A 26926-nucleotide genomic window follows, 5' to 3' on the forward strand; every position below is an offset into this window, starting at 1 on the left:
TAGTAGTCAGTGAATCTGTGAATGTGCATATGTTTGTGAATCTACAGAGTGTCATGTGTGTACCTTCACTAGTGTCATGGTTTAAGCCCAGCTGGCAACAAAACACCACGCGACCACTCGCTCATTCCTCCCCACCATAGTGGGATGGGGAGGAGTATCAGAAGAAAAAGGTAAAACCTTATGGGCTGAGATAAGAACAATTTAATAGGACAACACAAAGAGAGAAGTAATAATAATAATACTAATAAAAGATTATATAAACCGAGTGACGCACAATGCAATTGCTCATACCCAGAACCCAATGCTCAGCCCGTTCCCGAGCCGCAATCCCTCCTCCCTCGGCCAGCTCCCCCAGTTTATATAATGAGCATGATGTCAGTATGGTATCGAATATCCCCTTGGCTAGTTCGGGTCAGCTATCCTGGCTGTGCCCCCTCCTGACTTCTTCTGCCTCTCCAGCCTTCTTGCTGGCCGGGCATGAGAAGCCAAAAAATCCTTGACTTAGTCTAAACACTACTTAGCAACAACTGAAAACATCAGTGTGTTATCAACATTCTTCTCATACTGAACCCAAAACATAGCACTATACCAGTTACTAGGAAGAAAGTTAACTCTGTCCCAGCCAAAACCAGGACAGATATATATACACACACACACACAGAGATATCATTCCATTAGTCTATGGGCCAAACCTCTAAAATGTCCATTGAGTTCATTTAATCCATGACTTTGGGGCTCGATCTGTCATAACAGTCTTTTAGGGCAGGAGAGATAGTGTGTGATGTTGGATTGTTGCATGCTGCATCTGGAGCTTGTGGCTGGTGTATTTAGAGTAGCCCATGCCCACGATCTGCAGGTTGAAGATGCTGTCCTGGTTTTGGCTGGGATAGAGTTAACTTTCTTCCTAGTAGCTGGTATAGTGCTATGTTTTGGGTTCAGTATAAGAAGAATGTTGATAACACACTGATGTTTTCAGTTGTTGCTAAGTAGTGTTTAGACTAAGTCAAGGATTTTTCAGCTTCTCATGCCCGGCCAGCAAGAATGCTGGAGAGGCACAAGAAGTTGGGAGGGGACACAGCCAGGGCACCTGACCCAAACTGGCCAAAGGGGTATTCCATACCATGTGACATCATGCCTAGTATATAAACTGGGGGGGAGTGGGGCTGGGAGGAATCACCACTTGGGAATAAACTGGGCATCGGTCAGCAGGTGGTGAGCAATTGCATTGTGCATCACTTGTATATTCCAATCCTTTTATTATTATTACTATTATTATAATTTTATTATTGTTGTTATTATCATTATTAGTTTCTTCCTTTCTATTCTATTAAACTGTTCTTATTTCAACCCATGAGTTTACTTTTTTTCCCCCGATTTTCTCCCCCATCCCACAGGGTGGGAGGGGAGTGAGTGAGTGGCTGCATCATGCTTAGTTGCTGGCTGGGGTTAAACCACGACAGATGTCAATTTGAGGAAGTTGCTGGGGACCAGTTGCTGAAGCCAGTTGAAGTTCCATCACTGCTGCACTTCACTCGGTTTCATCAAAGTCCATCCTTCAGTGATTTGGGTGATTCTTACTGTAATATCATTGATATGGCATATAGCAACTGTAGTAGTGATGACAAACAGTGGCAGGGTTATTCAGCAATTAATAACATACAATTTAATTCACTGACTGGTCTCTTCCAAAATCAAATCCCCTTGAGGCACACATCGAACTTCCCCATCCTTCCGCATCACCCACCAAGTGCACCCAGGTCCTTGAGCAAAAGCATTCCCGCGGATGGGTTTGCCTTTGCCCGAGGCAGGACTAACCCAGACTGACTTCCCTAACATATACTTCATGTGCACTATGGGAACTTTATCCCCTTCTACAGTACGTAAAAGTTCTGACTGGGCAGGGCCAGCTTGATTGGTAGATCCCCTAGTGTTAACTAACCAGGTGGCCTTTGCTAAATGTGTATCCCAATGTTTGAAGGTCCCACCCTCCATGGCTGAAAATGTAGTCTTTAACAGTCCATTGTATCATTCAATTTTCCCAGAGGTTGGTGCATGATAGGGGATGTGATATACCCACTCAATGCCAAACTCTTTGGTCCAGGTGTGTATTGGGCCTGATGGAGTTAATTTTCCCCATAGCAGCCTTCATAGTGCTATACTCTGTATTGATAACACACCAGTGTTTTGGCTACTGTTGAGCAGTGCTCACACAGCATCAAGGCTGTCTCTCCAACCCTCCCTGCCCCCAAAGGCCAGTAGGCTGGGGGTAAGCAAGAGGTTGGGAGGGTACATAGTCAGGACAGCTGACCCAAACTGACCAAAGGGCTATTCCATACCATATGATGTGGTGCTCAGCAATAAAAGCTGAGAGAAAGGAAGAGGAGGGGAGTCATTAATTATTCAGGCATTTGTCTTCCGAAGCAACTGCTACTCATACTGAGGCCCTACTTCCCAGGAAGTGGCTGGACATTGTCTGCTGATGGGAAGTAGAGAATAAGTCTTTTTGCTTTGCTTTGCTTCTGCGCATGACCTTTGCTTTTCTTCACTAAACTGCCTTTATCTCGACCCATGAATTTTTCATCTTATTTTCTCCCCCGTCCTGCCTAGAAGGCAGATTGAGAGAGCAGGTTGATTGGCACCTGGTGGCCAGCCAAGGTCAACCCACCACAGTGGGTGAGTGTAACAGTGAGTGTGAATAGGACATCCACAACTGTCTGAGAGGGCATTTGCCCCAAATTGATAACAGTGAAGAGGAAGATGACCATCACCTGATTTAAACAGCAACCAAGGAATTATAAAGAGACCTTGTAATTACAAAGGACACTCTATTGGAAGTCCCAACATTATTGATTCAGCTTTTTTTTGGGAGGGGAATACTTTCAGCTACTCCTTCTGAACTCCATCATCATATCAAAAGGAAACCCCAACGAACAAAAAAAGCCCCAAACACTCCTTTATGGCATATATCAGTGATCCTCATGGCAACACTAAGGAATGGAAGCTCCCTATGAAAATAAGCTTCAGTAGGTAAGCCAAGGGTTGGCATGGCATCGCCTGAGGGTGGCAATTCTAGTGGGAACATTTACACAGCTCCTGGGAGCATGGAGGGCTCAGGAGCATACCTGAAATGCTTGTACACCAACACACTCGGCATGAGGAACAGGATGAACTGGAAGCATTGGTCAGCTCCCAGAGCTACGATATCATTGGTATTAGTGAGACTTGGTGGAATGAGTCCCACGACTGGAGTGCTGGGGTGGAGGGCTACAGGCTGTTCAGGAGGGAAAGGCAGGGCAGGCAAGGTGGAGGTGTCACACTACATAAGGGAGTGGTTTGATTGCACAGCCCTTACAGTTAGTGATGATGTGGTTGAGAGCCTCTGGGTGAGGATTAGGGGGATGGAAAACAAAGGAGATGTAGTGGGTGTCTACTACCGATCGCCCAGTCAGGATATAAGCACTGATGAGTTACTCTATAGGCAATTAGGAGAAATTTCTGGATCGGTAGCCCTTGTCCTTATGGGACATTTCAACTTCCCAGACATCAACTGGGAATATGATACTGCTGTGATGAGCAGGTCTTGGAAATTCTTGACGTTTGTAGGAGGTAACTTCTTGTCACAAATACTCAGTGAGCCAACTAGGAAAGATGCCCTCCTAGACTTGCTGTTTGTGAATAGAGAAGGACTCGAGGGGGATGTCATGGTAGGTGGCTGTCTTGGCCACAGTGATCATGAAATGGTCGAGTTTAAAATTTTCAGTGTAATGAGAAAAAAGGTCAGCAGAGTTGCTACCCTGGACTTCAGGAGAGCAAACTTTAGAGCTATTCAGGGAGCTATTTAGCAGAGTACCATGGGAATCTGCTTTTGAGGGCTTAGGAGTCCACGAGTGCTGGTGTATTTGGTTTGTGTGGCAAGGTTTTGGTAGCAGGGGGGTTACAGGGGAGGCTTCTATGAGAAGCTGCTAGAAGCTTCCCCTATGTCCCATGGAGCCAATGCCAGCCGGCTCCAAGACGGACCCGCCACTGGCCAAGGCTGAGCCTCTCAGCGATAGTGGTAGCGCCTTTGTGATAACATATTTAAGGAGGGAAAAAAAAAAGTTGCGGTGGGCAAAGAAACTGCAGCTGGAGAGAGGAGTGAGAACATGTAAGACAAACAGACCTGCAGACATCAAGGTCAGTGAAAAAGGAGGGGGAGGAGGTGCTCCAGGAGCTGGAGCAGAGATTCCCCTGCAGCCCGTGGTGAAGACCATGGTGAGGCAGGCTGTCCCCCTGCAGCCCATGGTGAAGACCATGGTGAGGCAGGGTGTCCCCCTGCAGCCCATGGAGGTCCACAGTGGAGCAGATATCCACCTGCAGCCCATGGAAGACCTCACGCCAGAGCAGGTGGATGTGCCCGAAGGAGGCTGTGACCCCGTGGGAAGTTCGCACTGGAGCAGGATCCTGGCAGGACCTGCGGACCCATAGAGAAAGGAGCCCACAGAGCAGGTTTTCTGGCAGGACTTGTGACCCTGTGGGGGACCCATGCTGGAGCAATGTGCTCCTGAAGGACTGCATGCTGTGGAAGGGACCCATGCTGGATCAGTTCGTGAAGAACTGCAGCCTGTGGGAAGGACCCACGTTGGAGAAGTTCATGGAGGACTGTCTCCTGTGGGAGGGACTCTGTGCTGGAGCAGGGGAAGAGTGTGAGGAGTCCTGCCCCTGAAGAGGATGAAGTGGCAGAGACAACATGTGATGAACTGATCATAACCCCCATTCCCCATCCCCCTGTGCTGCTGGTGGGGGGTAGGTAGAGAAATTCGGGAGTGAAGCTGTGCCTGAGAAGAAGGGAGGGGTGGAGGGAAGATGTTTTAAGATTTGGTTTTATTTCTCATTGCCCTACTTTGGTTGATTGGTAATAAATTAAGTTAATTTTCCCCAAGTCGAGTCTGTTTTGCCCATGACGGTAATTGGTTGAGTGATCTCTCCCTGTCCTTAAGTCAACCCACAAGGCCTTTGTTATATTTTCTCTCCCCTGTTCAATTGAGGAGGGGGAGTGATAGAGCGGCTTTGGTGGGCACCTGGCATCCAGCCAGGGTCAACCCACCACAGCTGGTCAGTCTTTAAGAATCACTTTTTAAAAGCACAGGAGCAGGAAATTCCACTGTGTCACAAGTCAAGCAAGCGGGGCAGAAGACCAACTTGGCTGAACAGGGAACTCCTCTTGGAACTCAGAAGGAAAAAGAAATTGCATGATCTCTGGAAGCAAGGTCAGGCTTCACAGGAAGATTACAGAGCTGTGGTTCACATATGCAGGGAAAAGACACGAAAGGTCAAAGCTCAACTAGAGTTGAAACTGGCCAGGGTTGTGTCAGACAACAAGAAAGGCTTTTTTAAGTATGTTAATAGCAAGAGGAGGTCTAAAGAATACATTGGACTGATACTTGTTGAAGATGGTCACCTAATAGGGATAAAGAAAAGGCAGAGGCATTCAATGCTGTAATAATACTGATAGACCTTGGGCTGCCCGGCCCTCTGAGTTGGAGGACCATGACTGTGGGAACAGTGACTTTCCATTTGTGGACACTGAAATTGTGAGGCACCAGTTGTATCAGTTAAATGTTCATAAGTCCATGGGGCCTGATGGGATTCATCCCAGAGTACTGAAGGAGCTAGTGGATGTTACAGCAGGACGCCTCTCAATCATCTACCAAAGGTCTTGAGAATCTGGAAGGTCCCCAATGACTGGAAGCTATCCAATGTTATTCCAATTTACAAGAAGGGCATGAGGGAAGACCCAGGAAACTACAGACCTGTTAGACTAACCTCAGTACCTGGACAAATTATGGAGAAGATCATACTGGGGGGGGAATAATTTTGGCTACTCCTTCTGAACTCCATCATCATATCAAAAGGAAACCCCAAGAAACAAAAAAACCCCCAAACATTCCTTTATGGCATATATCAGCGATCCTCATGGCAACACTAGGAAATGGAAGCTCCCTATGAAAATAAGCTGCTTTGATGAATGCTCACTGTCACAAATCCTGAGCTGGTATATGTAAGCTGTGGCAACAGTGTTCTTTTAGAATCTGCCCCTCACTGTCTGTAGGAAAGTATTAAATTAACTTGAAATAAAGGAAGTTCTATAAATACTGGCTTTTCAAGTAAAGCACAGGGTTCCCTCATGCAAAGAGAAAGCAAGTGCTTCTTCTACTTCGATGAAATATTTTTCTGCAATTAACAAACAAGCCAAAGAGGACCATCTGCTATAGACTTTCAAGCCTGTCAAGATGTGCTCACAGTTTATCTCCTAGAAAAATCACAAGGTAAAAAAAAATCCTTACATCCTCAGACTCGAAGACATGGCAAATCATTTTGTATTGCCTTTTTCCATCTTGGGAAGGGTGAGATGCTTCCACATTGTCCCGGGAATTTGATTGCGGGATTCGTCTACGCGCCATCAGAACAACTATATTCCCTATATCCGCAATGTAAGAAATGGTCCTCAGAGGATGATCCATCATAGTTTCCTGGAGGATAGAAAAAATGGTATCATATCAGACACTGTTTTAAGCAAATTCTTATTGCACTTTTGGTGTTTTATGAAGAGATTAATGGCAGTATGACACCTTTATTAAGTAAATGTCTACAAAAAGGAAAAAAGTTTCCTGTATGAAAGGAGGTGCCAAGAGGAACCAACAGCCTCACTTTCAAAAAAAAGCAAACCAAGAAAAAGCACATTTTGAAAATGAAAGTTACTCTGGAAAAGAACACAAAGACTTGGGTATCTTGGCCTGAACACACACAACATGCTGAGGACTAAGGACTTCAAATGAATTATCACAACCAAATACTTTAGGCTTGTCTGGGGACAATTGGTACTCATCATATTATGGTACTAGACTGCCTAGAATGCTGTGTAATATGAACAAAGCTTCTTATCTTTTGGGCTGACTGCAATTTGCATACCTGCCAAATCAGACAACTCTGATTAATTCCATGTGTGACATGGTTCTTGAGCATAGATTTCTGACCAGGAAGTCTTGGAGGGAACTATAAGAGCCAGCACTCCCTGAAAGTCAAATTTTGGCAGGTAGATGAAGGTCTATTTCAAAGAACTATTATTATAACACTGACAAGGCCTGACCTGGCAAAGGTGCTTCTTTGTCCATACCTGTGTGTCTGCATTCAATACTTTTATTCTCTGTGTAGAAATGAAGAGGTCCACTTCAGTCATGGGTTGAGATTCACCTTCTGGAGCCTGCAAATAAATGGAATAGAGTCAGTAACATTAGGTAACACCTTTAATAATGATATTAGATCACAAACAAGACACAGTCACCAGAACAGCAATTCAAAACAATTAGATTGCAGAAGCTAAAGATAAACAAAAAGATATGGAAACCCTGTATTAGATATGAAAGTGGGTTAGATGCAATTTGTAAAATTTTTAATCCCATAAAAGCCATTCTGACCTCCCTTCCCATACAGGGGCTTAACAACAGTGACTGCTCAAAATAATGGAAAAATGTGTACCACAGGTGCAGTTTTAAATAACTTCTAGTGCAGTTCTGGCAAGAGGGTCTTCACAGTCAGACGACATACTATTAACATGCTAACTCCCTCCAGAAGCCGTACCTTCGTAAACAAAAAGCAAATGCTTACAATTTTAAGTGCCTTTCAAAAAATCTGATAACTATTTAAGAACTCCATAATCATAACATATTACTAAAATATGAGTCAGTCAGCATATAATTGTGTGTCTATACTTTTTTCCTTTATTTGACACAGCTGTGAATCAAGCAAAACACTCTATAGAGGAATAAAAAAGCATATTTTTTTTTACTTTGCCAGTTTACAGAATAAAACCTTTGACACATCAGTCCTATTTCTTTGGTATGTGTTTTCGGTATTACCTGTATCCCTTTGATAAGTCCAATCTTTACCCTATTTCTAACACAAAATGGCTAATGATAAGCAATGGCTAATGACAGCCAACCATGCAATTGATTCCTGAGAAATGTTAACTGATATGGTAGCTCAGAAATAAACCTAAAAAACCTTGCTGTATGCAGAAAAGCAAAGCACAAAATAAAAAGGAAAAAAAAAACAACCAACAAAGCAAACAAAAGAACAGACATAACATCAAGCTGATGGTGGTTGTACTGCACCTTCTTCCTGCCTTTGGCTAATTTCTGGGCCATCTGTTTAGCATGTAATAAACAGAGATGGAAAATAGTTAGAGAAGAACTTGCAAAGACTCTTAAGTCAAACAGGAATCTATACACTAATGCCAGGGCTCAATCTATTAGTTGTTCTGAATTAGTCTCTGCTTAGATTAATTTCCTCCTTTTCTTTTTGGTTTGAGAAAAAAGAAAAGTTTCATGTTTAACAGTTTTTTAAAAAATGAAGAGATCTGCACCAGGAGAGTATATAAAAGGAATTTTTCCCCATTTAAACATTACTCTGAAGAAACAGTTTCCTCCCCCACTCTCCAAGAGCCTTTCCTCATTTACAGCAGTACAAATTCAGAGTGGCTTCTCAAAGTAAAGTCAGCATAAGATGCAAGAAAAGAATCCCACCCATTATTATTCCAACTTTCTCAGATTTAAAGAATTTAAATACAAATTGCTTAATGGTCTTGCACACACATGGAATCATAAATCACAAAGCATGCAATCTTTAATCCCAAACACAGAAATATGTTAAATTTTCCTGGAAAAAAAATAGAAGTTATATCTGACTGAACCCTTCTGCCCCAAACTACATCTCCTCCTATGCAAATATGCCCATGCATTTGGAGACCAGGTTTTTCTGCAACACCTTCATAAGGATATTTCTATGCCATCACATTCCTCCAAGAATGGGGGAGATAATAAACACCTGAAATTGACTCTTATCATGAAGCAGTATTACTGTAACTCTAACTGCTTTATAACCAAAGATATTTCATCCTAATCCCATGAAAACCTCTTATGTACTATTACTGTGACAACAATGATTGAAAATAAGCATCATTGCCATTCTATTGCTTTGCAGTTGGTTTAAGTATAAACCCAAGGACTCTAAAGACCTGAACTTATAGACCTGCTTATTGAAGAAATGCAAGATTCACCCAACTGGCAGATATCCTTTTTACTTCCAAGATGAACATCTCTTCTTAGATAATTAAGTTAAGAGGTGTTCTGTGAGGGGGCAGAACAAGACCTATTATGCTCAAAATCTTGTTTACAGTCAAAGGGGAAGCACACCTCTTTTTTTTAATATATATATTCAAGAATTTATTGTTAGTATAATTGAAGTCTTAACAGTCTAACCATTATTAGTCTGGATCTAACTATTACAGAAAAAGAAAGAATAATAGTAAAGATCAAATTGTTATACACCCACTCCTTAGTTTCTACCCCTGTTCTTGGTGTTGTGTTCACCCTTCCACTGCTCTTCTTGGGCCTGAAGTAGGTGGTTTCATTCTGGTGGGGGAGTGTGGGGTGTGGGGTGTGGGAGTGCTACAGCAAGTTGTCAGCATCTGGAGTCCTTCACCAGGAAGAATATGGTGTTCATGTTGGTGGCTTCTTCTTCACTCCAGGATCCACTTGGAGTAATTTGTTTGTGTTTGCTAACATGCTTTTACAATCTTTGCTCTTTCTTCATTGGTCTGCAGCTCCAGGTTCATCCGAATTTACTATATATGGTGGCTTTTTACAGATGCTAGGTACTATTTCAATATTCTCTGTTACCCCTAAAATCAGTTTTGTCCATCTCCAGGTTTGCATTTCTTTAACTGACCACTGGTGAGTTTATAGCCATGGGGTCTCCGGTGCCAAAAGCCTGTGCCCCATCTCATATCATCTCATGCCTGTACTTCTCTACACCACATCCTGTGTCTCAAATTCTCAAGGCCTCTGCTATCATACCAGGCCTGTATTTCTCTACACTACATTATTATGTTAGAATCATAAAACCATGGTGGCACCATACAAAGATAAACAAAGGAAAATCATATTATCCATAGACACCTGATCAATTATAAAAATTGCTGTTACAGCTAAACCAAGTTAAAACAAAGCTATGGACAGATCAAGAAAAGTTCAAACAGAGCAGGCCTGACAAACTTCAGTCCTGAGGCCTTGCAAACAACACAAAACTACCAGTGGAAATACAGTATTACAGGACTACAGGGTAACACTTTATAGATAAAGATTTATGACTAATTAGTATTAGGAACTGCAAACAGAAAGCCTGAATCATGGACGCACTCAACATTTTATGTTCATGCTCACAACTTAAGTCTGCCAGATTTACTTTAAACCAGTGTGAAAGAAGCCACTGAAAAATTAGATTCTGTTTCTTATTTACAAATAAACCCAAGCATTTTCACATTACTAATAATCTTTTTCAGATAGAGAAATATGCTATAGTTTGCTATCACCAGGCTATTGCAAAAGTAATTGGAACTGGCTCATACTGAAGGCTCTCCATTAAATTAATTGACACTGATATTAAGAAATAACATACATATCCTGAACAACAGTTTCTGCACACACTGGTAGGATTTATTTTTATTTTTTTAAACTCCACAGATAAGCAATTGCAACTGTTCCCCAAAATCAGATTCTTTTCCAGACAAAACTAGAAACTATACACAATGATGGATCTCGCACACAAAAAAAGAAAAGTACGTGTCAAAAATAGAAAGGAAAAAAATTTTGAGCTAGAACTCCACAGTGCAGACACTATGTCAAAGGTGACTCAAAATACCCTATTATGCACTTCATTCAGAACTCTGCTCTCAAATTCAATGGGAATAGCATCAGACTGCAGATTTATTTAAGCTTCTTAATGAATGATTTTCTAATATTTCATAAAACTAATGTAATGGTATAGAACAGCTACTCATGTTTAAGAAATAATTCATGCTAAAGAAATGTCATGAAAGAAGTTGACATTTGTAACCATCTAACAAAGGAAAATAAGCCATGAAAGCAACTGTCTATGCAAGAGGCATGATCTGACAAATCCTACCACACCACCAAGTCATTTTTGCTTTAAAATCACAATCACAGAATCAGAGAATATCTCTAGTTGGAAGGTACCCATAAGGATCATCGAGTCCAACTCCCTGCTCCTCGCAGGACTAGCTAAGCACATACTCTCAAACCACAGTAAATCCATTATGATAAAATAAGTATACATCATTGTGGAATGTTCAGACAGTGTTTGCAGCCACAAGACAAAAGAACTGTTCTTTTTTTTTGTTTCATGTTGTATTGGTTTTGTGTGGCAAGGTTTTGGTAGCAAGGGGGGGGGGGGGGGGGGGGGTTACAGGGGTGACTTCTGTAAGAAGCTGCTGGAAGCTTCCCCTGTGTTCGAGAGAGAGCGAGCCCATACCAGCCGGCTCCAAGACGGACCCCGCCGCCGGCCAAGGCCAAGCCAATCAGTGATAGTGGTAACGCCTCTGTGATAACATTTTTAAGAAGGGAAAAAAAAGTTGGGACAGGGAGAAACAGCCGCTGGAGTGAGGAGTGAGAACATGTAAGAGAAACAAGCTTGCGGACACCAAGGTCAGTGAAGAAGGAGGGGGAGGAGATGCTCCAGGCGCTGGAGCGGAGATTCCCCTACAGCCCGTGATGAAGACAATGGTGAGGCAGGCTGTCCCCCTGCAGTCCAGGGAGGTCCACGGTGGAGCAGATATCCACCTGCAGCCCATGGAGGACCCCACACCGGAGCAGGTGGGTTCCCGAAGGAGGCTGTGACCCCGTGGGAACCCCGCGCTGGAGCAGGTTCCTGGCAGGACCTGCGGATCTGTGGAGAGAGGAGCCCACGGAGCAGGTTTTCTGACAGGACTTGTGACCCCGTGGGGGATTCACGCTGGAGCAGTGTGCTCCTGAAGGACTGCACACCATGGAATGGACCTATGCTGGAGCAGTTCGTGAAGAACTGCAGCCCATGGGAATGGCCCACGTTGGAGGAGTTCATGGAGGACTGTCTCCCATGGGTGGGACCCCACGCTGGAGCAGGGGAAGAGTGTGATGAGCCCTCGCCCTGAGGAGGATGAAGCGGCAGAAAATAACGTGTGATGACCATAAACCCCATCCCTGTCCCCCTGTGCCGCTGGGGGGGCTTGGTGGTGAAATCCGTGAGTGAAGTTGTGCCCGGGAAGAAGGGAGGGGTGGAGGGAAGGTGTTCTGAGATTTCGTTTTATTTCTCATTACCTTGCTCTGGTTGATTTGTAATAAATTGAGTTAATTTTCCCAAATTGAGTCTGTTTTGCCTGTGACGGTAATTAGTGAATGATCTCTCCTGTCCTTATCTCGACCTGCAAGCTTTTTGTTATATTTTTCTCTCCCCTGTCCAGCTGAGGATGGGGGAGTGATAGAACGGCTTTGGTGGGCACCTGGTGTTCAGCCAGGGTTAACCCATCTCACATGTATTCTATTAAAGTAAGAACAAAAGGAACAAACACCCTGTATGAAAGCTCATGGTAGAGCATAGGGTAAGCACTAGGACAGTGGGAAATGATACTGACAACTGACCTAATTTTAAACTAATCCAATCTGACATTTGCATTTTCAGAAAGTACTGTACAACATATAACAGTTTGATAAGCTGACAGACCGAGTGCAGACACTGAAAACAAATCTGCTAAGCTTCCACCAAATACTTTGCACCATATTTGCAGGAGGTGAAAGTTACCAAGAGCAGCTTTCATCCAAAAGAAATCAATTTACATCAGTTTTTAGATTAACAAAGCTGCTTATTATTGGTGAAGTATTCAAATAAGTCTTTTGGTTTTGGAAAACAAGCACAACCTCAGTCTCTTACCACACTAAATAGGGAGGTTTGCACAACTGTCACAGCAATGATTTGAAATAACCTTACAAGAACAAGATAACCATAAGAGGGTGGAATCCAAATGTTCTAAAGGTTCTGGCCTAGTTTTAAATTATGAGCAAACCTGAGTTAACCCAGAAGCTACTTCATCTAGAGCAGGTACTCCCAAACTGCAACCTGCAGGCTCTTATTTTTTTTATATAGCCCATGAAAAATGTTTTTTTGATTATTTCTGATTGCATTACAGACTGTTTAAAAAACAAAGCTCCATTGTGCTATCCCATCCATTAAGTGAAATTTCACAAATAAAATCTGAAGAAACATAGTCCAGAAATGTGGCTTCAGAGTCTGTCACGACTTCTTTAAAAGCAGTATTTTAGAGCAGTATTTCCAAACTGCAGTGCATGGAGGAGGTTGCATAACAGATAAAGCTGGTTTTATGACATCACAGTATTTTTAAACTAAAGGCTTGAAAAATATTCTGTTGGTTCAAAGGTTGATGAGGTCCCATTTTTTCCAAAATGGAAGCAATTTAGGATTTTGCACAGAGGCACTTTACAAAGGTATACAAACATCACTAGTGTTCATTATGCTCAGCTGTATGGCATGACAGTTTTAAGTAAATGCAAAAGTATGCCATAGGATTTTTTCATGTCAGTGTAGAAGTAACCTCTAAAAAGCATTCACCAATGTTGCAGGAAACACATTATCCTTGGGAGACCGAAGAACAAAAAACATTCCAAAGAGACTTAAGGAATTCAGAGTGGATGGTCTACTTGACCTAAACCATGATCTCCAGTATGCAACCCTATAACCCTGTTTCTTTTACAAGTGCCCTCCTTCTGTATTTTAGCAGGTATATATTTAAATGATATAGCTGAAAGCACAATTACTGTTTGAATACATTTAAGAGTTGTACAGTTTAAGAAGCATTCCACAAAGCAGCTAGGCAACAGGAATATTGGTGCTAGAGAAATGAACTGACAAATTTCATGAAGTTCAAGAAAGGCAAAAGCAAATCCTGCACCTGGGGAGGAATAACCCCATTCAACAGGACAGGTTGGAGCCAACTGGCTAGAAAGCAGCTTTGCAGAAAAGGACCTGGGGGTCCTGGTGGACAAGTGGATGATGAGGCAGCAGTGAGCCCTTGCGGGAGCCCTTGTGGCAAAGGCAACCTACCCCATAGTAGGCTGCATTAGCAAGAGGGGCACCAGCAGGGTGAAGGAAATTATTCTGCCCCCTCTTTTTGCCACTTGTGAAACTGCATATGGAGTACCATGTCGTTTTGGGCCTCCCAGTACAAGAAAGACATGGACACACTGGAGCAAGTCCAACAGAACCCACCAACATGATTAGGGCCCTGGCACACATGACATACGAGGAAAGTCTGAGAGAGCTGGTTTTGTTCAGCCTTAAGAAGAGAAGGCTCAGGAGATCTTATTACTGTCTACAGCTAGCTAATGGGAGGGTATAGAGAAGACAGAGCCAAGCTTCTCAGAGGCACGCAGGGATAGGATGAGAAGCAACTGGAACAAGTTGGAACATGGGAAATTGCAATTAGATATGAGGAAAATGTTTTTCATCACGAGGGTGGTCAGACACTGGAACAGGAGCCCAGAGGTTGTGGGATCTCTGTCCTTGGATATATCCAAAACATGACTGGAAAAGGCCCTGAGCAATCTGTTCTAAGTTGGCCCTGCTTTGAGCAGGAGGTTAGACCAGAAACTTCCAGAGGTCCCTTCCAACCTAAATTAAATCTGTGCTGCAGAGCACTGCCAACAGAAACATCCATCAGATGCAGCAGTTTGCACAGAAGGACACAAAGAAGGGGACCAGCAACTCTGCTCAGAACAGAATATACTTCCTCAGCAATGGTGGTGATACACCACAGGGCATGGTCCCTAGCAGCCATTGGAACAACTGACCCTGTGTCGTGGTTTCAGCACGGCCGGTAACAAAGGACCACGCAGCCGCTCGCTCACTCCTCCGCCCCCCTCCGGTGGGATGGGGAGGAGACGGAGGAGAGAAAAGAAAAAGAAACTGGAACCTCGAGGGTTGAGATAAAGGCAGTTTACTGGGACAAACACAAAGAAATTACAACAACAACAACGGCACTAATGAAAAAGTATACAAAAAGAGTGATGCACAGTGCAACTGCTCACCACCCGGGAGACGCTCCGCCACTTCCCCCACCGAAAACAGAGACCACCCCCCGGCCCGCTCCCCATTTATATACTGAGCATGATGTCACATGGTATGGAATAGCTCCTTGGCTAGTTCAGGTCAGCTGCCCCGGCTATGCCCCCACCTCCCAGGTTCCTGTAAAAATTAACTCTATCCCAGCTGAACCCAGGACATTATCCACCCCTTATTCTATACCATCTACATCATGCCCAGATCTTACTTTTTTCTAATCAACCACTACTACTTTCCTTGTCTTATATATGAGTATATGGACTCGCCCCCCCCGACCTCGCACACACACACACATCGTGTTCCTTTAGCCTATGGGCTATCCCTCTAATGTGTCCATCGATTTTGGGGCTCTATCTGTTGTAACAGTTCTTCAGGATAAGAGAGATATGGTGTGAGATGTTGGGTTGTTGTATGCTGCCTCTGGATCTTGTGGCTAGTACATTTGGTGCAACTCATGCCCCTGGTCTACAGGTCGAAGATGTTGATCTTGAGGAAATTGCTGGGTGCGAGTTCAAGTTCTATCGCTGTTGTACTTGGCTCAGATTCAAAAGTCCATCCTGTAGTCATTTGGATAATTCTCACAATAATACCCTTGATATGGCATATAGACACTATAGATACAATGACATGCATTGGCAGGTTATTTAGCAGTTAAATATCATACAGCCCAATTCACTGGCTATTCTCTCCCAAAATCAAATCTCCCTGAGGTACACATCGAACCTCCCCATCCTTCTGCATCACCCACCAGGTGTACCCAGGTCCTTGAGCAAAAACAACCCCTTGAATGGGTTTGCCTCTGCTTGAGGGAGGACTAACCCAGACTGTCTTTCCTAACATACTCCTCATGCACACTACAGGGACTTTATCCCCTTCTACAGTATGTGGAACTCTTGGTTGGGCGGGGCCAGCCCGATTGGCAGATCCTCTAGTATTAACCAACCAGGTGGCTTTTGTTAAATGTGTATCCCAATGCTTGAAAGTTCCACCCCCCATCGCTCTCAATGTAGTTTTCAGCAGTCCATCGTACCGTTCAATTTTTCCGGAGGCTGGTGCGTGATAAGGGATGTGATACACCCACTCAATGCCATGTTCTTTGGCCCAGGTGTCTATGAGGTTGTTTCGGAAGTGATTCCCATTGTCCGACTCGATTCTTTCTGGGGTGCCGTGTTGCCATAAAATTTTCTCTTCAAGGCCCAAGATAGTGTTCTGGGCAGTGGCATGGGACACAGGGTATGTTTCCAGCCATCCAGTGGTTGCTTCCACCATTGTAAGCACATGGCACTTGCCTTGGCGTGTTCGTGGGAGTGTGATATAGTCAATCTGCCAGGCCTCCCACTGTTTATATTTCAGCCATCGCCCTCCATGCGACAGGGGTTTTTGCCGCTTGGCTTGCTTAATTGCAGCACATGTTTCACATTCATGGATGACCTGTGCGATAGTGTCCATGGTCAAGTCCACCCCTCGATCTCGAGCCCATCTATATGTTGCATCTCTTCCCTGATGGCCTGAGGTATCGTGGGCCCACTGAGCCATAAATAGCTCACCCCTACGTTGCCAGTCCAGGTCCACCTGAGACACTTCAATCTTGGCGGCCTGATCCGCCTGCTGGTTGTTTTGATGTTCTTCAGTGGCTCGAATCTTAGGCACATGAGCATCTACGTGACGTACTTTTACCACTAGCTTCTCTATCCGAACAGCGATATCTTGCCACAGTGCGGCAGCCCAGATGGGTTTACCTCTGCGCTGCCAATTGCCCTTCTTCCATTGCTGTAGCCACCCCCATAGGGCATTTGCCACCATCCATGAGTCAGTATAGAGATAGAGCACTGGCCACTTTTCTCTTTCAGCAATGTCTAACGCTAGCTGGATGGCTTTCACCTCTGCAAACTGACTCGATTCACCTTCTCCTTCAGCAGTTTCTGCGACTAGTCGTGTAGGACTCCATACAGCAGCCTTCCACCTTCGATGTTTTCCCACAATGCGACAGGACCCATCAGTGAACAGGGCATATTGCCTCTCATTTTCTGGCAGTTTATTATACAGCGGGGCTTCTTCGGCCCGTGTCACCTCTTTCTCTGGTGACATTCCAAAATCTTTGCCTTCTGGCCAGTCCGTGATCACTTCTAACATTCCTGGGCGACTGGGGTTTCCTATGCGAGCTCGCTGTGTGATCAGTGCGATCCACTTACTCCACGTGGCGTCAGTCGCGTGATGCATACAGGAAACTTTCCCTTTGAACATCCAGCCCAGCACTGGCAGTCGAGGTGCTAAGAAGAGCTGTGTTTCAGTACCAACCACTTCTGAGGCGGCTCGAACTCCTTCATATGCTGCCAAGATCTCTTTTTCAGTTGGAGTATAGCGAGACTCGGATCCTCGATATCCCCGACTCCAAAACCCCAGTGGTCGGCCACGGGTCTCCCCAGGTGCTTTCTGCCAAAGGCTCCAGGTAGGGCCATTCTCCCCAGCTGCAGTGTAGAGCATATTTTTAATATCTTGTCCTGTCCGGACTGGCCCAAGAGCTACTGCGTGAACAATCTCCTGCTTAATCTGTTCAAAGGCTTGTCGTTGCTCAGGCCCCCATTTAAAATCGTTCTTCTTCCGAGTAACTTGGTAGAGAGGGCTTACAATTTGACTGTAATTTGGAATATGCATTCTCCAAAAACCCACAACACCTAAGAAAGCCTGTGTTTCCTTTTTATTAGTCGGTGAGGACATAGCTGCTATTTTGTTGATGACGTCCACAGGGATCTGACGACGCCCATCTTGCCATTTTACTCCTAAGAACTGGATCTCCTGCGCAGGTCCCTTGACCTTACTTTCTTTTATGGCAAAACCAGCCTTCAAAAGGATTTGGATTATTTTCTTCCCTTTCTCAAAAACTTCTTCTGCCGTGTTGCCCCATACAATGATGTCATCAATGTATTGCAGGTGCTCTGGAGCTTCACCTTTTTCTAGTGCAGCCTGGATCAGTCCATGACAAATGGTGGGGCTGTGTTTCCACCCCTGGGGCAGTCGATTCCAGGTGTACTGGACGCCCCTCCAAGTGAAAGCAAACTGAGGCCTGCACTCCGCTGCCAAAGGAATGGAGAAAAATGCATTAGCAATGTCAATTGTGGCATACCACTTAGCTGCCTTTGATTCCAGTTCATATTGAAGCTCTAACATATCTGGCACAGCAGCGCTCAGCGGTGGCGTGACTTCATTCAGCCCACGATAATCTACTGTTAGTCGCCATTCCCCATTGGATTTCTGCACGGGCCATATGGGACTATTAAAGCGTGAGTGAGTCTTGCTGATCACTCCTTGGCTCTCCAATTGGCAAATCAGCTTATGGATGGGGATCAGGGAGTCTCGGTTGGTGCGATATTGTCGCCGGTGCACCGTCGTGGTAGCAACTGGCACCTGTTGTTCTTCAACCTTCAGCAACCCCACAACCGAAGGGTCTTGGGAGAGACCCGGCAGGGTAGACAGCTGTTCAATCTCCTCCGTCTCCAATGCAGCTACACCAAAGGCCCAACGGTACCCTTTTGGGTCCTTGAAATACCCCCTCCTGAGATAATCTATACCAAGGATGCACGGGGCCTCTGGGCCAGTCGCAATGGGGTGTTTATGCCACTCATTCCCGGTTAGACTCATTTCAGCTTCCAATACGGTTAGCTCTTGGGATCCCCCTGTCACACCAGAGATACAAATGGGTTCTGCCCCTTTATAACTTGATGGCATTAGGGTACATTGTGCACCAGTGTCCACTAGAGCCTTATATTCCTGTGGGTCTGATGTGCCAGGCCATCGAATCCACACTGTCCAGTAGACTCGGTTGTCCCTCTCCTCCACCTGGCTGGAGGCAGGGCCCCTCTAATCCTGGTTAGAATATCCGTTACTCACTTTTTGCACACGTGAATCAGAAGTCCCTTCAAGGGGATCAGAAATGAGATCAGCCCATCTACTGCGTCTGGGGGACTGCTCACGGGAAACTGGAGCAGCAGTTTTCCAAGAAGAATTCTCTTTTCTGGTTGCTTTTTCTCGCAACTCCTGTACCCGTTCATCCAAGACTGAGGTAGGTTTTCCATCCCACTTCCTCATGTCCTCTCCATGGTCACGCAGGTAAAACCACAGGTTAGCCCGTCGAGTGTACTTTCTCTCTCCTCTCTCTTGGGCAGAGGAACGCTTATTCCCAATAACTGCGATGCGGGCCTGTACAGGTGAGGAGGAGGACAGATCCACTTTGAATTGCTGGAACTCTCGGGACAACTCCTCTACAGCTGAGACACAGGCCCGTAGGGAGGAAGAGAGACTCCCTTCGTATTGCCGGAGTTGGACAGCCAATTCATCCACCGTTTGTCCATAGCCTTCTCTCCAGGACATTACTGCCAATGAGTTGGCATAGGTTGGTGGTGCACTTCGTAGAAACTTCCGCCACATGGGTTGTGTGCATTGGACTTCATCTGGATCTGTGGGTGACTGCGCATTTTCTGGATCATTGTAAATCACCTCCAGCACGGCTAATTCTCTCAGGTACTGGATACCTCTCTCCATGGTGGTCCACTTGCCTTGGTGACATGTAACTTCATCCCTGAAGGGGTATCTTTCCATTACACCTAACAGAAGTCGCCTCCAGAGGCTGAGGACTTGTGTTTTTCTCCCAATCGCCTTGTCGATGCCCCCTTCCCTAGACAGACATCCCAACGGCTTGGCTTCCTTACCCTCTAATTCCACACTACTAGCCCCGCTATCCCAGCATCGGAGCAGCCAGGTAACAATGTGCTCACCTGGGTGGCGGCTAAAATCTTTTCGCATGTCACGCAACTCACTCAGGGATAGGGATCGGGTAATTATTTCAGGTTCTGGCTCTTCCTCCTGTTCTCACGATGACCCTGGTTCATCTTCATCTCTCACTAAGCGAACTGATTTCTTTGCGTGTTTCTTTTTCTGTACAGGGGCGACTGATACTGGCACAGGTTGGTTCTCTGGTTTAGCTGAAGTGTCTGTCACCGGGGTAGGGGTAGTCACGGTGCCTGTTGTCGGGGTAGGGGCAGCCACGGTGCTTGTTGTCGGGGTAGGGGCAGCCACGGTGTCTGTTGTCGGGGTTGGGGTAGCCACGGTGCCTGTTGTTCTGTTTTCCATCTTTTCTCCCTGAGGGTGCTGCTTAGTATCAAGCAGTGTTTGGTAGATACTGGCCAGGGCCCAGCACAGTGAGGCGAGTTGTACGTCTTTGGAATAGCCACAGCATTTTTCTTTCAAATATTCTGTCACTTCATGAGGGTTCTGTAGTTGTTCAGGAGTGAACTTCCAAGTCACTGGTGGTGAGAAGTTCTCTAGATACTTGCCCATATCCTCCCACATGCCGTGCCACCCATGAATATCCAGCTTTGGGGAAGATCTCTGAGTGGTACTCTTAAAGAGCCTTTTTGTAGCCCTAAAGAAGACCTGAAACATATTCAGGAGGCATAGCACTAACAGCACACTGGCTTGCGCATCCCAAGGATATTCAAGATTCTCAAAAGCTGTTGTAATTAGTCGGAAGGAGAAAAGGGAGGTGAACGGACAGGGGGAGGTATCCCCCCCTAATTTCCCCATGGATTGGGTGTAATTACCAATAAAATCCGACAGAAGGCGCCCAAAGTATGGAAATGTTATCACTGCCTCATACAGATACCAGCTTAACCTCATGACCAGTGATGTAATCATTTCATAATTTGACATTGCCCAGTACAGCAAAATGAGAATCCCAATCACTCTCCCAGAGATGAGATACGCAACTACAGGCAATATATGTATTGCATATAAGAACTTACAAAACGCCACCATGTAAACAAATGAAACAACATTGTGACTAACATCTATTTATCTAAGAAATGCGTTCGACAAATTTGTTTCAACACGCTCTGGCCAGATCTGTCGTTATCTCAACCCTTCTGCCCCACGTTGGGCGCCAAAAAGGACTGTCGTGGTTTCAGCCCGGCCGGTAACAAAGGACCACGCAGCCGCTCGCTCACTTCTCGGCTCCCCTCCGGTGGGATGGGGAGGAGACGGAGGAGAGAAAAGAAAAAGAAACTGGAACCTCGAGGGTTGAGATAAAGGCAGTTTACTGGGACAAACACAAAGAAATTACAACAACAACAACGGCACTAATGAAAAAGTATACAAAAAGAGTGATGCACAGTGCAACTGCTCACCACCCAGGACCCGACGCTCCGCCACTTCCCCCACCAAAAACAGAGACCACCCCCCGGCCCGCTCCCCATTTATATACTGAGCATGATGTCACATGGTATGGAATAGCTCCTTGGCTAGTTCAGGTCAGCTGCCCCGGCTATGCCCCCACCTCCCAGGTTCCTGTAAAAATTAACTCTATCCCAGCTGAACCCAGGACACCCTGTAACATCACAGGTTTTGACCCAGACAGAGCTCCAGAAGGAGAATGCAGCTCTGCAGGGGGTGCTTGGGGCCTCTTGCTGAGGCCAGGGCATTGGGAGACAGTCTTCTAGTCCACAGGAGTTGTGTGCTCATTGAGGATCTGTGTTGCCAAGGAAGCTGCAGGAGGATGTCAAAAGACTGCACAGCATCAGACATGAGAAGGAGGAGGTCAACCAAATCTCTGAGATGGCAAAGGCTGGAAGGCTCCTGCTCCACCTCAAAATTTGCAGTCACAGGACAGAGTCAGTGCCCTCATAGATGACAAGGGCCTGGAAGCTTTGTCCAACAATGCACTCAAGCCAGCTGGACCTAAGACATGCAGGAAAAACAGGAGGAAACTGCAAGCGATAGTAGTGGGAGACTCCCTGCTGTAGGGGATGGAGGCTGGGGCTTGGATCCAGGATGCTGTTGCAAGACAGCTGAGGCTTGATGGGCTCTATTATCCCCTGCTGCTCTTCCATGTGGGCACCAATGACACTGCCAGGGGTGACCTGGAATGTATCAAGCGTGACTACGTAGCTCTGGGGGCAATGGTCAAGGGCATGGAGGTCCAGGTGGTGTTCTCCTCTATCCTGCTGGTGAGGGGGAAGGGCTTGAGGAGGACTGGATGGATCCTGCAGGTCAACAATAGGTTGCACAGTTGGTGTCGGCAACAGGGTTTTAGTTTTTATGACCATGGGACCCTCTTTGAGGATTGAAGATTCCTTGGAAGAGATGGGATCCACCTGAATAATGGGGCAAAAGCTTTTTTGCCAACAGGCTGGCCAACCTGGGGTAAACTAGGAAGGACAGGGAAGGAAGAGAGTGACCAACAATCACCTGAGGAAAGGGTGGACCAGGTTGGCAAGCGAAGAGTGTGGGATAATGTGAACAGAAAGGACCTTGTAATCAACAAAACAGGGCTGAAGGGGGCCCACCCCAAGGGTATCCACATAAAAAAGAAAGTGCCTACCAGACAGAACTGTGGGGAAAGCTCTCATACCCTTTCTGGGAAACCAGCACAGCTGGGTGCCTCTCTGAAGTGTCTGTACACTAATGCACACAGCATGGGGAACAAACAGGAGGAATTAGAGTTCTGTGTGCAGTTACAGGGTTATGAACTCATTGGGATCATGGAGACATGGTGGGATAGCTCACATAACTGAAGTGCTGCAGTGGATGGATACAGGCTCTTTAGGAAGGACAGGCCAGGAAGTCGAGGAGGGGCAGTTGCCCTTTATGTGAGAGAGCAGCGGGAATGCATGGAGCCCTGAGTAGGGATGGGTGATGAGCCAGCTGAGAGCTTATGGGTCGTGAATAGTGGGCAGACCAATGTGGACAACACTGTGGTGGGTGTCTGCTATAGATCACCTGATCAGGAAGAAGTAGATGAGGTCTTCTTCAGACAACTGGAAGAAGCCTCATGTTCGCAGGCTCTGGTCCTCATAGGGGACTGGAACCACCCCAATATCTGTTGGAGGGATAACACAGCAGGCCACAAGCAATCCAGGAGGTTTCTGGACTGCATTGATGACAACTTCCTGATGCAGATGATTGAGGAGCCAACATAGAGGTGCTCTGCTAGACCTCATACTTACAAACAAGGAAGAACTGGTCAGGGATGTGAAGGTCAGGGGCAGCCTTGGCTGCAGTGACCATGAGATGGCAGATGAGTTCAGGATCCCGAAAGGAGGGAAACAAAGCATTAAGCAAGATCACAACTCTGGAATTCAGGAGAGCAGGTTTGGCCTATTCAGGAATATGCATGGAAGCATCCAATGGGAGATGGTCCTTGGGAGAAGAGGGGTCCAAGAGAACTGGCTGATTTTCAAGGATCACTTCCTCCAAGCTCAAGAACAGTCCATCCCAAAGAGCAGGATATCAAGCAAAGGCAGCAGGAGGACTGCATGGATGAACAAAGAGCTCCTGACTAAACTCAAACATAAAAAGGAAGCATACAGGAGGTGGAAGCAGGGAAAAGTGACCTGGGAGGAATATAGAGACACAATCCAAGTGTGCAGGGATGGGGTTAGGAAAGCCAAAGCCCACCTGGATTTGAATCTGGTGAGGGACATGAAAGGCAACAAGAAAGGTTTCTACAGGTATATCAGCAGCAAAAGGAAGACTAGGGAAAATGTGGGCCCTCTGCTGAATGGGAATGAGGACCTGGTCACAAAGGACATGGCTGAAGTACTCAATACCTTCTTTGCCTTGGTCTTTACTGGTAAGACTTGCCTTCAGGAACCCCATGTCCCTGAAACGAGTGGGAAAGTCCAGAGCAAGGCAGACTTGTGATTGGTGCAGGAGGATCAGGTTAAGGAATATTTAAAGAAACTGGACAAACACAAGTCCATGGAGCATGATGGGATGTACCCACGAGTGCCGAGGGAGCTGGCTGATGTCATTGCAAGGCCAATCTCAATTATTTTTGAAAGGTCATAGCAATCAGGAGAGGTTCCTGACAACTGGAGGAAAGCAAATGTCAGTCCTATCTTCAAGTAGGGCAAGAACGAGGATCCAGGGAACTACAGGCCTGTTCAGCCTCATCTTGATCCCTGGGAAGGTGATTGAGCAACTAATCCTGGAGACCATTTCCAGGCCCATGAAGGACAAGAAGGTGATCGGGAGTAGTCAGCATGGATTTATGAAGGGGAAATGATGTCTGAACAACCTGATAGCCTTCTACGATGAGGTGACTGTCTTGGTGGATGAGGGGAGAGCAGTGGCTATTGTTTATCTTGACTTTAGTAAGACTTTTGACACGGTCTCCCATAACACCCTCATAGACAAACTGATGAAGTACCAACTAGATAAGTGGACATTTGGGTGGACTGGAAACTGTGAAGTGACAGGCTCAAAGGGTTGTGATCAGAATCACAAAGTCTATCTGGAGGCTGGTTAACAGCAGTGTGGCAAAGAGGTTGATACTGGCTCCAGTACTGATTAACATCTTCATTAATGACCTAGATGACAGGACAGAGTGTACCCTGTGTGTCAGCAAGTTCGTAGATGCTACAAAACTGGGAAGAGTGGCTGATACACCAGATGAGTGTGCTGCCATTCAGAGGGACTCCAACAGGCTGGAGAAATGGGCAGAGAGGAACCTCATGAAAAGGATCTGGGCATCTTAATGGATAACAAGTTGACCATGAGGCAGGAGTGTACCCTTGCCAAGGAAGGCTAACCCCCTACTGGGATGATTCTTGTACAGGAGACAAAGCTTCTTTTAAGTTGCCCATTAAAAAAGAACTTTATAATCTTGAATCTAAAATTACAACAGAATAGAATAGTTCCAGTTGGAAGGGACCTACAATGATCATCTAGTCCAACTGCCTGACCACTTCATGGCTGACCAAAAGTTACAGCATGTTATTAAGGGCAATGTCCAAATGCCTCTTAAACACTGACAGGCATGGGGCATTGACCACCTCTCTAGGAAGACTGTTCCAGTGTTTGACCACCCTCTCGGTAAATAAATGCTTCCTAATGTCAAGTCTGAACCTCCCCTGATGCAGCTTTGAACCATTCCCACGCGTCCTGTCACTGGATACCAGGGAGAAGAGATCAGCACCTCCCTCTCCACTTCACCTCCTCAGGAAGCTGTAGAGAGCAATGAGGTCACCCTGCAGCCTCCTTTTCTCCAAACTAGACAAACCCAGTGTCCTCAGCTGCTCCTCATAGGACATGCCTTCTAGCCCTTTCACCAGCTTTGTTGCCCTCCTCTGGACACATTCAAGGACCTTAACATCTTTTTTAAACTGTGGGGCCCAGAACTGCACACAGTACTCAAGGTGAGGCCGCAACAATGCTAAATACAGAGGGATAATCACCTCTCTTGACCAGCTGGTTATGCTGTGTTTGATGCACCCCAGGATGTGGTTTGTCCTCTTGGCTGCCAGGGCACACTGCTGACTCATATTGAGCTTACCGTCAGCCAGCACCCCCAGATCCCTTTCTGCAGGGCTGCTCTCCAGCCACTCCTCTCCCAATCTATACTTGTGCCCAGCATTACTCCATCCCAGGTGCAGAATCCGGCATTTGTTCTTGTTAAATTTCATGCCACCGATGATTGCCCAATGCTCCAGTCTATCCAGATCCCTCTGCAAGGCCTCTTGTCCCTCGAGAGACTCAACAGCACCTCCCAGTTTGGCATCATCAGCAAACTTACTTACTAAGGGCGCATTCAACTCCTGCATCCAGATCCTTAATAAAAATATTGAACAGGACTGGCCCTAGAATTGAACCCTGAGGAACACCGCTGGTGACTGGTCGCCAGCCAGATGTACCCCATTCACTACAACCCTTTGAGCCCTGCTGTTCAGCCAGTTCTTCACGCAGCACACCATGTACCTGTTCATCTCACAGTTGGACAACTTGTCCAGAAGGGCGCTGTGAGGGACAGTATCAAACGCCTTACTAGACACCCTAAGGCCCAGGGTTTTTTAAGTAAGTTTCATGAATTTCACCTAGAAGCAGAAAAGAAGTAACCATCAAACAAATGTGTAGTGGCATTACATGCCCTTCAGTTCATTCCAATAAAGAAGTGATCTTCTGAAATTCACTCATGAATTCAGAAAGTTCCTATATACATCCTAGGGTTTAGCAAGACAGAAATGCAATTACATGGACCTCAACTCCAAAATAAATTTGCTAGATCCATGTGCATACCTACTCATTTATTAGGGTGCACACAGTAGAGCTTTAATTTGTGAAGTGAGTGTGGTGAGTTGACCTTGACTGGCCACCAGGTGCCCACCAACCTGCTCTCTCAGTCTGCCTTCTCTGCAGGACAGGGGGAGAATATAAGATGAAAAACTCGGGTTGAGATAAAGGCAGTGTAATGGAGAAAAGCAAAGGCAGCGCTAATAACTACTGTGAGATGAAGCACTACTAGATACATGATGGTTATATTGGTTTTCCCCAAACCAGTTTTCACACAACTTAAAGGTAATGTATAACAGACCACCGAGGCATTACCAAGGTTACACATTCAAAGAAGATGAATTTTTGTAAATACTGTGTCTTCAGCTGCTGTTGTGTTATCAGGAGAGCTAATAAAACTGGCTAGTAGGCAGAGGTCAGCCTATTTGAGCTATTGCCTGCTAGAGCCTTTGAATCCTAAGGTTTTGTCTCTTGTCCTGGGCCTGTCCTGACAAGTAGCTTAAAGAGACCCTCCCTGCTGGGAATACCAGGTCTGTTCCCCAAGCCCCTGCAGGTGTGTCTGCAGAGGATGGTGTTAAAGTTCTGCAGTGTTGTGCAGAACATATACAACTGAGAACTGAGGATGAGAGATGGTTACTGGGAGAGATACGGGAGAAGACTCAAGCCTCAATAGAGCAGCTTTGTCATTGTATGAAGGCTCTAGAAAGGGCAGGCTCTGTTTCACCTCCCTGTTCTCCCCCTACTACTATTCTTTTGCGTGGTGGTGTTTTTCCCCTGCTTGTTCTCTCCCTCCCCATTTACTGGGGATATGGAACCCTCCCTCTCTTTTTGCATTTCTTATGGCGGTTTTCTTGGAGGG

General features: G+C 45.8%; 2 protein-coding genes across 5 annotated transcripts in view; both read right to left on the reverse strand.

Annotated features, from left to right (window-relative positions):
* The window catches only part of LOC126035252 (amyloid-beta A4 precursor protein-binding family A member 1-like), a 157435-nt gene that overhangs the window by 18859 nt on the left and 111650 nt on the right, over nucleotides 1-26926 (reverse strand). For 3 of the 4 annotated variants that reach the window (XM_049793584.1, XM_049793585.1, XM_049793582.1), the window contains 3 exons: nucleotides 8151-8183; nucleotides 7154-7240; nucleotides 6324-6509 (listed from right to left, as the gene is read on the reverse strand). In XM_049793584.1, the coding sequence (XP_049649541.1) occupies nucleotides 6324-6509; nucleotides 7154-7240; nucleotides 8151-8183 (306 nt within the window). The remainder of the gene's footprint in view (nucleotides 1-6323; nucleotides 6510-7153; nucleotides 7241-8150; nucleotides 8184-26926) is intronic. The other variant, XM_049793583.1, reaches the window with a different exon arrangement.
* The window catches only part of LOC126035374 (uncharacterized), a 168861-nt gene continuing 160704 nt past the window's right edge, over nucleotides 18770-26926 (reverse strand). The window contains exon 2 of the mRNA XM_049793912.1: nucleotides 18770-19607. Within this exon, the coding sequence (XP_049649869.1) occupies nucleotides 18865-19602 (738 nt within the window). The 5' untranslated portion in view covers nucleotides 19603-19607 and the 3' untranslated portion in view covers nucleotides 18770-18864. The remainder of the gene's footprint in view (nucleotides 19608-26926) is intronic.

Source organism: Accipiter gentilis, chromosome W (genome assembly GCF_929443795.1).
Source record: "Accipiter gentilis chromosome W, bAccGen1.1, whole genome shotgun sequence".
Lineage (NCBI taxonomy): Eukaryota > Metazoa > Chordata > Aves > Accipitriformes > Accipitridae > Astur > Astur gentilis.